The sequence below is a fragment of the Danio rerio genome, chromosome 23 (genome assembly GCF_052040795.2).
Source record: "Danio rerio strain M-AB ecotype USA chromosome 23, GRCz13ab, whole genome shotgun sequence".
NCBI classification, from domain to species: Eukaryota; Metazoa; Chordata; class Actinopteri; order Cypriniformes; family Danionidae; genus Danio; species Danio rerio.
Window position 1 is genome coordinate 21,158,801 of NC_141043.1, and position 16,128 is coordinate 21,174,928.

At 34.2% G+C, this 16,128-nt stretch overlaps 1 protein-coding gene across 1 annotated transcript; it reads left to right on the top strand.

Annotated features, from left to right (window-relative positions):
- The first annotated feature begins 1,499 nt into the window (after positions 1-1,499).
- Positions 1,500-13,282, top strand: slc60a1b (solute carrier family 60 member 1b). The gene is given in 10 exon segments (NM_001114416.1): positions 1,500-1,781; positions 3,352-3,550; positions 5,436-5,666; positions 5,746-5,899; positions 8,397-8,527; positions 8,620-8,793; positions 11,612-11,759; positions 12,477-12,547; positions 12,627-12,744; positions 12,848-13,282. Coding segments are annotated over 10 exon segments (1,611 nt in total). The 5' UTR covers positions 1,500-1,551; the 3' UTR covers positions 13,003-13,282.
- Positions 13,283-16,128: the final 2,846 nt, after the last annotated feature.

The window sequence follows — 16,128 nt, forward strand, 5'->3', positions numbered from 1 at the left end:
ACTTAATGGGACAATAAAGGGAAACATTCTTAGAACAATAATGTAATGTGAATTAAAAATTTTAATATTGTTTTACTGTAGATAACATTCTGAGAGCTTAAATACAACTTGAGACAAGAATAACATTTTATAACCAAATATGAATGTCAAAACGATGTTTAATAAACTAGATAATTCAAATGTTCTAGAAACCTCAAAAATGTTTGTCTTTATAACTTAATGTGAGTGTTTTTATACCCTAAAACTGTAGGGTGTTTATTCTCACAGGAAATCATTAAACCAACTGTCTATTACGATTCACTAAAGTATTTTGCATCTTGTGCATTTTTTTTTTTTTTTTTTTTGTGAGCAACCAGCCTTTTTGATTAACTAAAATGAGTTCATCATGAGTCTAAAGATGCAATATTCATGAAATTGCACATGTGGAAGGACCAGTATGTCTCGCTGTGGCTGAATGGGCTTCCCTTTGGTCCTCATCTGATCATTTCAGTCACCTGAAATGCTTTCTATGCAAATAGTGAAAAGCTAAGCTGCCAGTGAAATGATCATTGTCAGATAACAAAGGAAATTACCATCCGGTACATGATTAACACCAAAACACAAGAGCCATCTAAAAGTTAGCTTTGTAATGGCTCAATAATAATTGGTCACACTTTATTTTGATGGTCCGTTTGTTGAATTTAAGTTACATTGCATCTACCTGCCAACTAATACTCATTAAATTATAAGTAGACTGTTAGGTAAGGCTTAGAGTTAGTATAAGTTGACATGTACTTGCAAAGCAACGTATAGTTAGTTAAATGTCTGTTGAAGGAGCAGTATCAACAGATATTAAGCAGACAGTTTACTAATACTCAAGTAGACCATCAAAATAAAGTGTTACCTTATAGTTAAATATGACAGAATTCCTTTATTAATTCCTAAAACTATATTGCTTTGAAGAGACATATGTAACGATGCAGACTTTCACCAGAACTTTAAAAATCAGAGCTTCTGACTTTGATACAAAACCTCATGCAATCCTTTAACAAGGACTATATAAGTAACACTGTGAATGTACAAAAGCTAATGATTGTCCTGCTGGCTTTCTGCAATATTCTGCAGAATAAAAGTGAATCAATGATGCAGCCTCTTGGCATTGCATTGATTCAGAGTTGAAAGCCAGCAAAAATAACACACCAATATAGAAACAACCAACCTTTAGAAATGAGCCACTTTGTTTTCTTAAGAATTAATTAGACTAAACATCCCCATAACACAAGAAACACACAAGATCACATTCCGATCCACGTCTCTCATTAACAATCAAAATCATTGACAGTCCAACTGAAAATCATTGACCGTTTCGAGGAGTTCTCTTGAGAGGTGATTTTTAGACATTAACTCCAGAATCATCGCTCAAAGGTTTACGAAATGGGAGGAGTGAAGCAATATAAATGGGAGAAATGGTCATCTATTCTGTGGCCTGTCACTAAAGCAAATGCTCTGAAAGGATCATCCAAACGTCAACAATTACAGCAGTGAGTGGAAGAGATCGGAGATTTTCACGCTATGTTAATAGAGGAGCGCTTACTAACACTTTTCAAAAGGAACTGTCAACATACGCTGACATACTGGAGCGTGTTCTTCAGCTTTGGACTGAGCATTGCTTTTCTGGGGCCTACCATCCTGGATCTGAAATGCCGGACCGGCTCCACGCTGCAAGAGATCACCTGGGTTTTCTTTGCCCAACAGCTCTGTCTACTTATCGGCAGCTCCAGTGGAGGAGCTTTCACCAAAACGTGAGTCTCGACAGATAAACATGGACTCCTTGTGAAATGTCAGCTCTCTATTGTTGGCCAAACATGCTGTGGTGTTTAGTTTCAGTTTAGATATGCACTGCGTATCAGATATATTCTGTCAGTCAGTCTTCAAGTGTTTTTGGTGAATTTCTTCATTTTTTTTGCAAGATTGCAAGACGTAAATTTTTGTTAACCTTTTTTTTTTCTATAGATTTATTGCCACATTTCATCACATTTCATCAATCCTCAAGCATAATAAAATATGCTTTTATTGTAAACACAAACAGCAATTTGTCACCCAGAGCTGTCATTTCTCATAAGATAAGGTCTATAACAATATTTCTTAGCAATTAATTTATTAAAATACAACAGCAAAAACAAATCTGATGAATTTCTAATAAAATTGTGACAAACATCACGTATATAAGGTGTAAAACTCTTTATTTCTCTCTTTTTACAATTAAATAAATAAATATATTACATTTAAGTAAAAATGTTAAAGATTTTATTTTCAATACAAATGTATGAGTTTTATAGACACCTTGCATGTAATACCGTAAAAAAAAAAAGTTGACTCAATTTAAAATTTTAAGGCAACAAACTTCAGGACATTTTTTGAGTTTATTCAACTTAAATTGAGTCAAGTGCAGAAATTGGGTTGAAAGTTGAGTCAACTCAAAAATGTCATGAAATTGAGTTAACTTTTTTTTAAAAGTGAATTAAGAACACAAAAAAAACTGCTAAATTGAATAATAATTAAATGTTAATGTGCCGATAAAATGACAACAACAATAATAAATAATAGTTATTATTATTAATGCTTCTATATCTCAGACTGACTAGATAAAAACACTTTTGTGATTTTTCAGTGTGACATTGAGAAACCTTTAATATTTGAAAATTAGAATTTTATTTTTCATCACCACAATAAAATTAGAACTCTAATATTCATAAATTTATCAATACCTACATTTTAAAACGTTAAACCACCAGACTTTTTGATGGAAAAAGCAGGAAAAGGTTGATAAATAATCTCAGTTAAAAGTATGTGTATATTTCAGTCTGAAAAACATTTTAAAACAATTTAAACAGAACAGAAAAAGGTATGGTGTTTGTGTGGGTCAGTATTTACTGTCAATGCAGAAACACTGAAAAAACTCTTGCAGGAAAAAAATACTAATAAAATAAATGTAAAAATAAATAAAAAACAATAAGTTTTTTGGCTTCATAATTTTTTATTACATACCAGTACGCCTATAGTAATAATAATTATGAGTATTATTATTGATGTTGCTGTTGTTGTTTTAGTTATTATTATTATTATTATTATTACTTACTAAATCTACTAAATACTACAAATTATCACTACTACAATTGTATTGTAAATTTACAGATATTCAGATATTACATCAGACTTTTATTTGAGTAAAAAGAAAATGAATAAAAGCAGTCAAAAAAAAAAAAAACATTGTTCAAGACTATCTGTGAAATGCAGAAAACTAGTGTAAAAATGTGATAAACAGATGGGAAATGAGCAAATAGCAAGTGATTGTTCTGTTTTGTTCCTCAGGTTGTTCAGCGCTCTGCTCGCTCTCTTCCTCTCGTCCCTCATCATCTCTGTGGTTTTTTCCATCATCCCACTTTGCTATAATGTGCTGCTGCTGGCGATAGCGATGGCAGTGTCAGGTCTGGCCATGGGCATCATCGACACCATCGCAAACATCCAACTGGTGTCCATTTATAAAAAGGACTCTCCTATCTTTCTGCAGGTGAGCGAACACATATATCATCATACATCTCACACATTATGTTCTTCTGAAAAAATGTAACCTCTGTAATCATATATTCAAACTTAAGTGCGACTAAACTGTTATGAATGTCTTCTGCTAAAAAAAAAATTTTTAAAGGATATTGGAAAGAAGCAGACATTGACTTCCATACTTACTTACTCCCAGGGCCGTTTATATTGAAGCTGACAGTTAGGTGCACCAATTTGGTGTTTCCTAAACTGACTTCCATGGGAATTTTTTGGTTGCTACATTGTATGTCCATGGCTGCTAGTGGAAATTTTCATTTTTGGGTGAACTATCCCTTTCTTAGTTTCTTATACAGAGCTGTTATGGGGATTCAAGATGGAACGATATGTAGACTAATTTAGTGGTATTAATAAAGCAGTCAACACTTGATCTCGCCCATTTATGAACACATATGACATAGTAGCACGTATTGTTATTATAAATAAGGTAATGCTCCATTCTTGCTAATCATGTGTTGTGTCAAAAAAAAAAAAGGTTTCCTAAAATTCACAAAGAGGTGCCACTGGCTACACACTAGCCTAAAATTGAAATAAATGAATGAATGAATGAATGAATTAACAAATAAATAAAGAAATGAATAAATAAATAAATAAATAACTAAATAAATAAATAAATGAATGAATGAATGACTGAATGGGCATCATAGTGGTGCAGTGGGTAGCACAATCGCCTCACAGTAAGAATGTTGCTGGTTCGAGCCTTAGCTTGAGTTTGCATGCTCTCCCCATGTTTGCACGGGTTTCTTCCAGGTGCTTCGGTTTCCCCCACAAGCCCAAAAACATGCGTCACAGGTGAATTGGGTAGGCTAAATTGTCTGTAGTGTAAGTGTGTGAATGAGTGTGTATGGATGTTTCCCAGTGATGGGTTGCAGCTGGAAGGGCATCCACTGTGCAAAACGTTTGCTGGATAAGTTAGCGGTTCATTCCATCGTGGTGACCCCTGATTAAAAAAGGGACTAAGCCGAAAAAAAATAATAATAATAAACAAATAAGTAAATGAATAAATAAATAAATTAATAAACAAATAAATAAACAAACAAACAAACAAACAAACAAATAAATAAATAAATAAATGAATTATTAATAAAATAAATGAATTACTAAATAAATAAATGAATAACTAAATGAATGAATAAACAAACAAACAAACAAACAAACAAACAAATAAATAAATAAATAAATAAATAAATAAATAAATAAATAAATAAATAAATAAATAAATAAATAAATAATTAATAAAATAAATGAATAACTAAATAAATAAATGGATGAATGAATAAACAAACAAATAAATAAATAAATAAATAAATAAATAAATAAATAAATAAATAAATAAATAAATAAATAAAATATTTTGATAAATAGAATTGTTTGTCATTACCAAAGGTCTCTCCTGCTAATATGTTAATTACTGATTTAGCAATGAATAAAATAATTAAATTGTCATTTTTTCTTTGGCACTATTGTTTTTTCACAATTGTTCACTTTTGAATGCATTGATTTTGTTGATAATATGTTAGATTGTAACCATACATTTACACAAAATATGAATTAATAACCAATTTAAAAAGCATAAATAGCACATTTTATACATTTTTTTCAGTGCTAAAATTCTTTAAAGATTATGTGACGATCTTAAAGTGCTAAAACGTCCTCTTATTGTCACATTTGTTCCAGTAACAGTTTTCATCCTGTGTGCTGGCTGCTAAGTGTGCTTTAGATGGAAGCTTAATAAATGCCTTTATTTATTTATTTCCCAATTCATTGCACTCACCACACTATATCAACAGCTCCAAATGGTGTTTCTCGTCTTAATTGTGTCCTTTCTGTTGGTCCAGGCTCTGCACTTCTTCATTGGTCTCGGTGCTCTATTGAGTCCTCTGATTGCAGAGCCTTTCATATCCGGCCACTGCCTGCGCAGTAATAGCACAGAAAACGCCACCGAGATAATTCACCACTTCAGATCCAGCTTCAGGTCACCTGTAAATCTGCCCGAGAGTTCGCCGCTCTCAGGCCCGGTGGAGGAGAGGAACGTGTCCTACGCCTTCTGGATCATGGCTCTCATTAATGTAAGCTGAAGTACAGTAGCTCTGTGTGCATTAGCTGTTGTGTTGCTGTCAGATCTCTCTGAGTCTATTTCTCTGTTAGCTGCCGGTGCCGATTGCAGTTTTTGTGTTGATGTATCAAGAGAAGCTGCTGCCCTTTTGCCCAAACAGCAGCCCACGACTGCTAGACAAAGATGAGCTGGCCATGGAGACCAAAGCACCAGACAACACAGAAATGGCTGAATTAGATGACGAAGGTATTATAGAGCTGTAGTTTTTATATGTAGATCATTCATTCATTCATTTTCTTTTCGGCTTAGTCTGAGGTCACCACAGCAGAATGAACCACCAACTTATCAGGCACATGTTTTATGCAGTGGATGCCCTCCCACCTGCAACCCAACACTAGGAAACATCCACACACTGCCATTCACACCCATACAGGTCCTTTTTGAAATTACAAGTAAATTTGTTCTGGCTGTTTTTCGGAAAGAGTTGTAACATTACCGGTAATTTGCCGAAATGCTGTGCTGTGTGAACACAGAAGGAAGATTGCCAGAAAGAGCGCGTGCACGTCTAGATGTGAGACATCTACTGTGACGTGAGACGTCTACTTTAGCCAATCAGAACAGTCAGGTGCATTCACGTCCGCGCGGTTCATGAAAATAAAAGCCTTTAAATATTTTTTCAGACACATTTAGCTGCTGGATGTTAGTCAGATAACGTTTATATGTTCTTCTTAATGCCAAATGTGTAAATAATTAACGATAAGATGCTTGTGATAAGCCGTTGTTTGTTTACCTTCAAGCTCTGCTTCCTTCAGTTGCTTGACTCGTCGCGTCTGCACATGAAACAGCCGTGAGCGCCAGCACACACACATATCATGAACATCTCGACATGCAAAAGTATTCTTACATATGTTTTCATCAAGGTTGTTCACAATTCTTATCCATCCATAGAATTTGTATTGTAGTCAAATGTTTACAAATACAAGTGCAGCCGTTTAAAGCTCATTTCTGGTTAATGATGTCAGAATTTACCAGTATTTTGGAATGGATGTGTGACTGGTCTTTTCCAGGAAAATTCAGTAACATCCTCGCCTGTGCACAGCGCTTTTTGAATTTACCGGTAAAGTCGTTCCGGAAATTTTCCGGATTTTTTACCGTATCACTGTGTGAAAGGGGCTATAGTCAAAACATTTCATGTGGTTCAACTGTAATCAAGTCAAGTTGAGCTTTATTGTCAAGCTTTATTGTCATTTCGCTACATGTGTAGCCATACAGAGGAACGAAATGTCATGTTTCGCTGGACAACGGTGCTACATAAATTAATCATGAATACAAACACAACACTGCTCATAAGACCTATTTAAAAAAATTCCAAGAACTATAAATACTATACTATATGAGTAAATACAATATGTCTTCCAAATCAGCTCAGTGTCACATATTTATTTAGGGCAGTACAACACTTATGTGTCACTCTACTGACTCTAATGGCAATATATCGTACTGCTCACAGCAGGGTTTAAGCCAGAAATTTTGAAATGTGGATCTCAGTGCCTACTCATAACAAAAGTGTATAATAACTAGTGTCTGGAAATACAGTAATTAATTTAATGTAGTGAGAGCTGACATTTATGTGTCCAACACTCATTTGCCACGGTGGTGCAGTAAATAGCCTAATTGTCTCACAGCAACAAGGTCACTAGTTCGAGCCCTGGCTGGGTGAGTTGGCGTTTCTGTGTAGAGTTTGCATGTTCTCCCTGTTTGGGTTTCCTCCAGGTACTCCAGTTTCCCCTCAGTCCAAAGACATGCGCTGTAGGTGAATTGAAAAAGCTAAATTAGCAGTTGTGTATGTGTGTGAATGCAGAAGTGTATAGGTGTTTCACAGTGTTGTGTTGCGGCTGGAAGGGCATTTGCTGCGTAAAACATGCTGGATAAGTTGTCGGTTTATTACGCTGTGGCGACCCTTGATAAATAAAGGGAGTGAGCTGAAAAGAAAATGAATGAATGAATAATAATCTTCATCTAGTTCTGATACTACATTAGTTTCTTTATTAAGAAAGAAAAAGAAAATATAACAAGATGAACTGTAAGTTTTTATTTGCTAAGGCTAAAAATGTATTCCCAATAAAATGTAAGGTAAGCACTGGACAATAATTACGATCCACACAAAAAGCTATCTATATTAGCTAAATTAAGCAATAATTGATTTAAATTAGATTGTATGATTTCAAAATATGAATTGAAAACATTCATTTTTCACTTTGTGAAAATATGCTATAAAACATATTCGCAAAAAAACATTTGATTACCTGAATAAAAATGCAAATTCACTCTCATCCAGTAGAAGGCGCATGTAGACCAGCACTAACCTCATAATTAAACACTCTGCAGCCTGGCTCTTCTAGAAATCAGAATAATGGTGGTTAAAAGGTGTTTACTATTTGGGGAAAGGTATTTTTCCAGAAGGTTCTCTTTGGCAAGCTTTTTCAAACTCATTAAAGCAAACTCTAAATTAATTTCTTTGGACTATTCAATTTATGTCAAGTCATTACATTTCTTTGTTTCTTGGGGCATTTATAAACAATAAAAATTGCAATAGAAGTATTAATATTGTGAATATTATTACCATTTAAAATGGCATTTAAACAAATTTGATGTTTAAAATTCCTTTATAAGCTTGCAGCTAACATATACAATTCAAGTGGCTCCTAACATGATGTCTCTCTCTATCATTTGGTCCCCAAAGTTTTTCTTCACTCTGGACATGGAAACATCTTCAGCTGCTGTACGGATGGTGCTCTGCGTGGGTTACCCGTCACCTTCTTTCTCATCCACATTTTTGGTGGTATGGTGCTGTTTATGACAGAGGGCATTATGGTGAGTGATCTGAATATGGCTACTATGAATTTGTATGAATTTGAGAGATTCTAGCAAATGTTTACTCCTAACTCTTGAACCTTGACTTTTAGGGGGTCTATGCAGGCTTTGTTTACACGTACGCTGTTTCACCTCCCATGTCTCTGCAATCTAAAATGGCAGGAAACCTGAACTGTATCTTCTGGGCAGCCATCACTGCCGGACGACTGGTGTCAATCCCGCTATCATACCGCTTTAAAACAGTACATCTGCTCCTCACTAACCTGGTAATCCATTACAAAACACTGTTATTGCCATACACTAAAATCTCTCAAAATATCTCTGAAAACATATTGCCTCAGTCATTTGAGTAGGCTCATTTTTAAGTTGCTAAAGCTTATTATTATTTTGTACCTCAGTTTGTTTGTAATGACACACAGGTGTCTCTTATTTACACTCATATACAGTGCTCAGCATAATTGAGTACAGCCCATTTTTGTGATTGAAAAATAATTCTTTTATCTATTTCTCAAAGAATATAGTATATATTTTGGTGCATTTAAACAAAACAGATTTATTAAACAGATATATTTATTAAAATAATATTTTAGTCACCAAACATATTCAGAGATAGTAATATAATACAAATAAATGTAAGCAAATATTGCAAAAAATAATAATAATAATAAATAAATTACAACCTGGAAAATTTCAACTAAATTTTTCCTTTTTTTTTTTGCTTCTTTTTGTTTTTCCTCTTTTTTTTTAATTTGTATTTGTTATTTTCTTTAACGTATAAATTTGGATGTACTAGTTTTTGGACCGTTGTCATAAGTGATTTTGTTAGATAAGCTCCAGATTTGGCTTCAGTACTGACTAATCTAATGTTTATGCACAAATATAATATAGCTTCCTATTAAAAATATGAATTTAAAAGATACATTTGTGAGGGGTATACTTATATTTGCTGAGCACTGTATATAGAATTACATAGTTTGTACAATTTGTTTGCATAAACATCTCAGAAATTTTTCGATTAAGTGTTAGTTAACAATAGCATGTGTTAATGTATTTTTGTTCACTTGTATGATATATATATATATATATATATATATATATATATATATATATATATATATATATAAAAACAACATTCAACTGACATAAAAAAAAAATTGACAATCAAAAAACATGTCAAAAATGTGAATCAATTTGATGTTAAAACCTTGACGTTCACTTAACATTCACCCATTAATGCTTATTTGACCAGCAAAATAACAATACAAAGTATTATAATATAAGAAATGTTTTATTATTTTAAAATCTTCAATTCCAGATTCCAATTTGACACATTTGTATCTCAACAATGCATGTAAACTAGCTTGATGTCAAAATGCCATCTAAATAGACATCTAACATTGGCGTCATGTCAAAAATCTATTGCAGCACTATACTGTAATCTACTTTTGATGCCAATGTAAGATGTTAATGTAATGTTGTTTTGACAGTAACATTTGACATATTGATATGTTTTTATGTGTTTTTTTTATATTTTGACATCAAGATGTCTGCTAAAGGGATTTAAAGGGGGTCGCACACCAGATGTGCCGCACCACACCACAATGCACCATGAAGTGTCATGCATTTTAGAATTGTAAACATAGATTTGTATCAGGGTAGGCACACGGATGACACAAGTCCCCTGCACCACAGAGTTCCATATTTTCATATTAAGTAGCATTATGTTGGTTTCAAACTTGCAGATTATTTTCACTGAGTAATGTTCAACACTCAGTTAATCAATTAGGTTAACTTACCCATCTTGAAAATGTTAAAGTGAGCTTAAGCAGATGTGCGCATCCACTTAATGTGCGACCCCCTTATGGTTGTATCCAAAGTTGCTCCTATACCCTCATTCGTTATTCCGTTCTTGAGTCTGCTAATATATTTCTCGTAAAGGAGTGAATGAAAACCAGTGAGTGAATTGGAGCACTGAGGGCATCAGAAGGGATGCCATTTTATTTGTGCTTAGCTGGTTTCTAAATCTCTCAGACAGATTCGATTTCCAACTTTTTGGTGAGACCCTGTGATAGTTACTTAACAATATATTAGTAAAGAAACAGAGTATTTTGATTTTTGTCTTGTGTATAGATGATAATTTAACAATTAAATTGTCATTTATTTAAAAACACATGATATGATTCCACTGACGATGCCATCTTGTGGTCAGATGCGGAAATTCATTCGGCACAGTGCAGGTTGCAACACAAACTCATTGTGAATACGTAGCCTGTATATTTCTGGAGAGAGCGAATTATGTAGCCAAAGGTATGTATGGCAGCATTTCGTCTTTAAAATTAAACCACGGGGTGGTATGATGGCGCCAATGGCCTATGTTTTTTGTCATGCTACCAGCTGACTACTTGCCTTCCGTATGGACAGCTTTTCCGTGGTTACCAGTTTGCCCAGTAGATTGCCACATACGTCAATGGAGTTGAGACGCAGAGAGGAGTTGACCATGACAACTGGATTTGAGTTCAGCTAAGAAGGGTTCCAGGGCAGGTCAAACAAAAAATAAAATAAATATTGGGAATATTGGTCTGTCAGTCAGTCAGTCGTTCAGTCAGTCGACAGCGGCCTCTGGTGGAGTGCAAATGGCACTCGTGAGAGAAATTTGAGATCTTAAAAAGCGCACACAGCAGCCTGAAAAAAACAAAAACAAAAACGTGGCTTCTGGGACATATTTTGCACTCTTCAGAAATGTATACAGGGGTACGTATCCATAATGAGCCTGGGTTGGCATTTTGGGAATTCACTAGCCATTGAGTGTACATCATCTGTGCACTTGTTATTGCAGTGCTTTGTGGGATTGATTGAGTGCACTTCAGAACGTGTGGTTTCGGACAACGCTACAAACAGCTGCTCCCTCAATTAATGTACTATTTAAGCGTATAGGGGCAATTTCGGATACACTTGGTGTAGATAGAGCTGATTTAATTTTAATATGCACCCACCCAAATGACTTTTTTACCTTTACACTACTCTGTTGAGTCTGTAATGAGTCATAGGCTTGGGATTTTTCTCTGCTATTTCTCTCTCATTAAGGCTGGTGTGATTGTGACATTGCTGCTGTTAATGATCCTCTACACAAACAGAGTGTTTCTGTTTGTTGGAACAACCTTTCTGGGGCTTTTCATTAGCAGTGTTTTCCCCTGCTTAGTGGCCTACACTGAGGACATTCTGGAATACCGTGGTAAATGGCACACAAAATACATCATGCATTATAGTACATACAGTGGGGGCATTCAACTTCTGTTGTACTTATGTTTATTATTATTAAAAATAATAATAATAGTAGTAATAATAATAATGTTATTTAGTAATGATAATGTGTGGCTGGAAGAGCATCCGCCACTAAAATATATGTCAGTGCAAATGTTAATTTTTATTATTATACATACTAAATAATATTTTAAAAAATCAGTAAACATTACATTTGTATATGATAATATTATATAGTATAATTGTTTTGACAACACATTATAATGATTTTAAGAGTTATAAATACTCAAATCTATAACACTATAAGCATTAAATGCAGTTATATGTTTTTTTTTATTATTACTTTTATGTAAATGTATTATTGTGCATTATTTTAGGAATGTCAAATATATCAAAAGATCTTTTTAATAGCATCTGAGGAAATTCATAATTGGAAAAACATTATTTGTGTTTAAATTAAATATTTAAAAATAGAATATTGAATAATTTTATTAGATATTATTATATTATTTATTTTATATTATTTATTTTTAAAAACAACAGTTTTGCATTCTGTTATTTATACTTACACATTTGCACATTAAATTAAATATAATCACTATTAGATTTCAGATTCTTCATGTGGCTTCGTTATGGGCAACTAGTCCACACATATGACGTTGTCACACACATTTTTTCTTTTCATCAGGATGTGCAACAACGGTCTTAGTGACATTGTCAGGGATGGGTGAGATGACGCTGCAGGTGCTGGCTGGAACAGTAAGTTCTCACTCTCAAGTTTCAGCATTTGGGAAAGATTTTCTGCGCTGATAAATAACCCAGAGCAAACTTCTTTCAGCTTATTCAGAAAAAAGGCAGTTACAGTTTTTTGGTGTGTGGTTTGGTCATTGGATGTCTCGGTTTCATCTTCCTCCTGAGTGTGATCCTGAGCAACCACTTCCACAGAAAAATCACAGGTACAAAAACAACAACAATGTACTCCCATTCATTACACCATAAAATACTGATTAAATGAACAATAACATTATATGGCTGTGTTTCAATCTCATTACCTCGCAGGAGCATCTAAAAAAGCAGAAATTACTGATGGTCCAGCAGCTCCTGCTCCAGAGAAAACAGCACCAGAACACAAAACTGCTGTAATACAGCCCGAATGCATTAAATGTGACTTTGGATTAGACCATAATGGGTCAAAACCTGCTGAAAATACTTAACAGTATGACTAAACTGTAAACGGTGAATGTGTTTTTATTATATTTGTGTAAACTAACAAAAGGTTTAAAAAAAACATACACAGTGATGCAATATATTTTTATGTATTTCTGCAAAGTTTGGTATTAAGTTGTGTTTTGTAATTGTTTCTAGCAAAAAAAACCCTGACTGTTCAATTCTAAACATTTACTGAACTAGCAAATGTTTAACAATTACAAAAGTGGAATGATGTAATTTATAACATTCAATGGCTACATATTATAAATAAAGTTTTGTACTTTACCCAAGACTGAAAATCATTTACATCAAATTAAATGACAGATTACATTAATAATTCACCCACCTGAAGAAGAAATTACTAGAAATTCCAGAGTGTTGTTCTGTATTCACATAAAACCAACTTCAGCAGCTTTTGGAAAAGTCACAATGACTAATGCAAAAGGTTCATCTCTGCTAGTGGGGAGTGGGATCATAATAAAATGAAATATGAAGCACAGAAGTATCTCTTAAAATAAGTAGCTTCCTGTTGGACATTGTAGTGAATCCAAACTATCTTTAAGCTTATTAGAAATCTGACCCAGAAAAGCAGATTCTTTTGAAATGTTTTCACTCAACAGCTCATTGCAGGAGTGGTAAATGCACCTTTAAAAAGCCACTATTGCATTTAAAAAGGTCATAATTTGGTTTTGGGGGTCAACAGGCTGATATGCATGCAAGGTCAAAAAAACTTTCATTGTCTTTTAATATGCATTCATTTTTACATAATTATCCCAACAACTCCCATATGATTTGTTCAGCGATTCATTTGTTCCCCAACTCCTCCTTAGCACAATGCTAATTTGCATTGATTGGTCCGATGACCCAGTCTGTTGCCATTGGTCGACTTTGTTCAGCTTGAGACAGAGAGAAATGCCCAGCATGGCTTATCAACTATTTTGAAGTAGTCAGAGTGCAGAGTGTATGTGTGAGCCCAATGCAGGAAAGTAATAAAGCAATGCAGTTAAACATCAGCATATTCTTAACAGGACACACATTCAGTATTATTCTAACCAAAAGTTAAACTATTTTGAAACTTGACCGCCGCACGTGTGTAGGAACAGCTAACGGTGGCCATAGCAATGACAAATGGTAGTGGATTGCGAGCACGAACACATTTAAATCTGTCAACAAGGCTGCACACATCGTGTTTTCAACATGGTTTTAGACACGGAGCGGTTAAGTAACAAAACACATTTTAATACATCATTTGCAAGCTAGAGAAACAAGGAGGCAACCATTTTAATCACACTTACGTTACTTACACTTGTGAAATGGATAAAGAAACTGATCCATAAACTGTGTACTGTAAAGTTCCTGTCAAGCTCTGACAAAGTCCCATACATCAATAGTCTTTTCTGATCCTTCCTTTAACAAACGACAAATCCCCCATTGTAAGCAAGTAGATTGCTAATGCACACTTCAGAAAAAATAACGAGAACACAGCACGAGGCTGGGGATAAATGCTGAGTATTTTTGCAAAAGTAAACTTCATGTTTGGGTAGGGAAAATAACTCTAACTTTACCTCACACATCAGAGAATAGCGTCTTTGCAACATGGTTCAACCGGGATCTGCTACAGTGTTTGTCTTCCTCTTTTTCTTTCTACAGTGTTTGTGGGCGGGACCAGGGGTTTTAGTTGTCCCGGGTCTGCACGTTCTGCATTAATTCGTTTGAATCACTCTGAGTCGACTCTTTAATAAAGGAATCAAAACAATTTAAACACGGTGCACTTTCAGATTTAAGCACTAGCTGGATATCTCACTTCACTTTGAGCTGTGTTACACTCTACATGGAGGGTCATTTTCAAGATCCCAATAGGGGCTCTTTAAAGGCAAAAAAAAAGGTTTCACTGTCTATTGTCAATAGTGTAGTGATGAAAAGTTAATAACATTCATTTATATTTGATCAACATTTAAACATATATATTTTTTTCAAACATCACAGTGACTTTCTGTTATTGATTGACCCTCTGGCTATCCTTATATCTCCCGTTTGACTTCATCTGCACCAATTAGTTAGTGTGCGGTGTGTGTTTTGGCACATCATTCAGGTAGAGGCTGCACACTGATGGTGAGTGAGATTTTCACTGTTCTAATGTGTTTTGAGTGCTGAGATATTCAAATCTGTAAATACATGTTACTTTGTGTATAATTCAAAATATTAATACCAATAATATTTAATGAAGTGTCATAATTTTCATGTGACCTCTTTCATTTACTGTAAAATTAGTTTTATGTCTCTGGGAATGGAGGAGTCTGTGGTTCTGCTGTTGAAATAAAAAGTGTAACAGCCTTCACATATAACCTTGACACCCATAAACTTACTGTGACAGTCAGTCACGGTTTGTGAATACTTGTAGAAATAAATTAGCTGTGCTGGTTGCAAAATTGTCAGTGACTTGTCTAATAATCAAAAATAGCCTCTTGTATGTTTACCTGTGTACCAGAATAGCCAGACCATTAGCTTTTATGGCTAAAGGTTGTTAGCTGGGCTACCACAGGCTTTGGCAGCTGAGCCTCTGAGCTGATGAGTTCAATCAATGCCAGAGGAAGGCAAGCTGGTATTTATTGTAGTAAAGGGAAATGTAAATAAGGGTAAAAAGGATAAGGGTAACATGCTAATTTTAGCTATCTGCAGCATATTGGATTTTTATCAATTTCTGAAAATATTTAGTTTTATTAGGTTATTTGGACAGGCAGGACCCTCTCACTGATTTCTATAATCTTGCAAACAGTGACGAACTGTTGCACAACGCTGGCAGAAAGTCAGTTAACACCTACACTCCAAAAAACATCTATAAATTTGCAGTTTTCAATATTTTGTGATTTGTGTTTTCAATTTTTTCCGTTTATTCATGCTTTTGAATTGCATTTTGGGATATTGATCATTGTTCCAACAACCTAACCTTAAAAAGTTGTAAAAAGTTTCTTTTATGATGATGTTTAATACACTACCTGACAAAAGTTCTGTCTATGAGTTGTAAAAGCAACAAATAATAACTTGACTTCAAGTTGATCATTTGGAAAAGTGGCAGAAGGTAATTTTTTTTAATGAATCATCTTATGAACTGCATCCCAATAATCACAAAT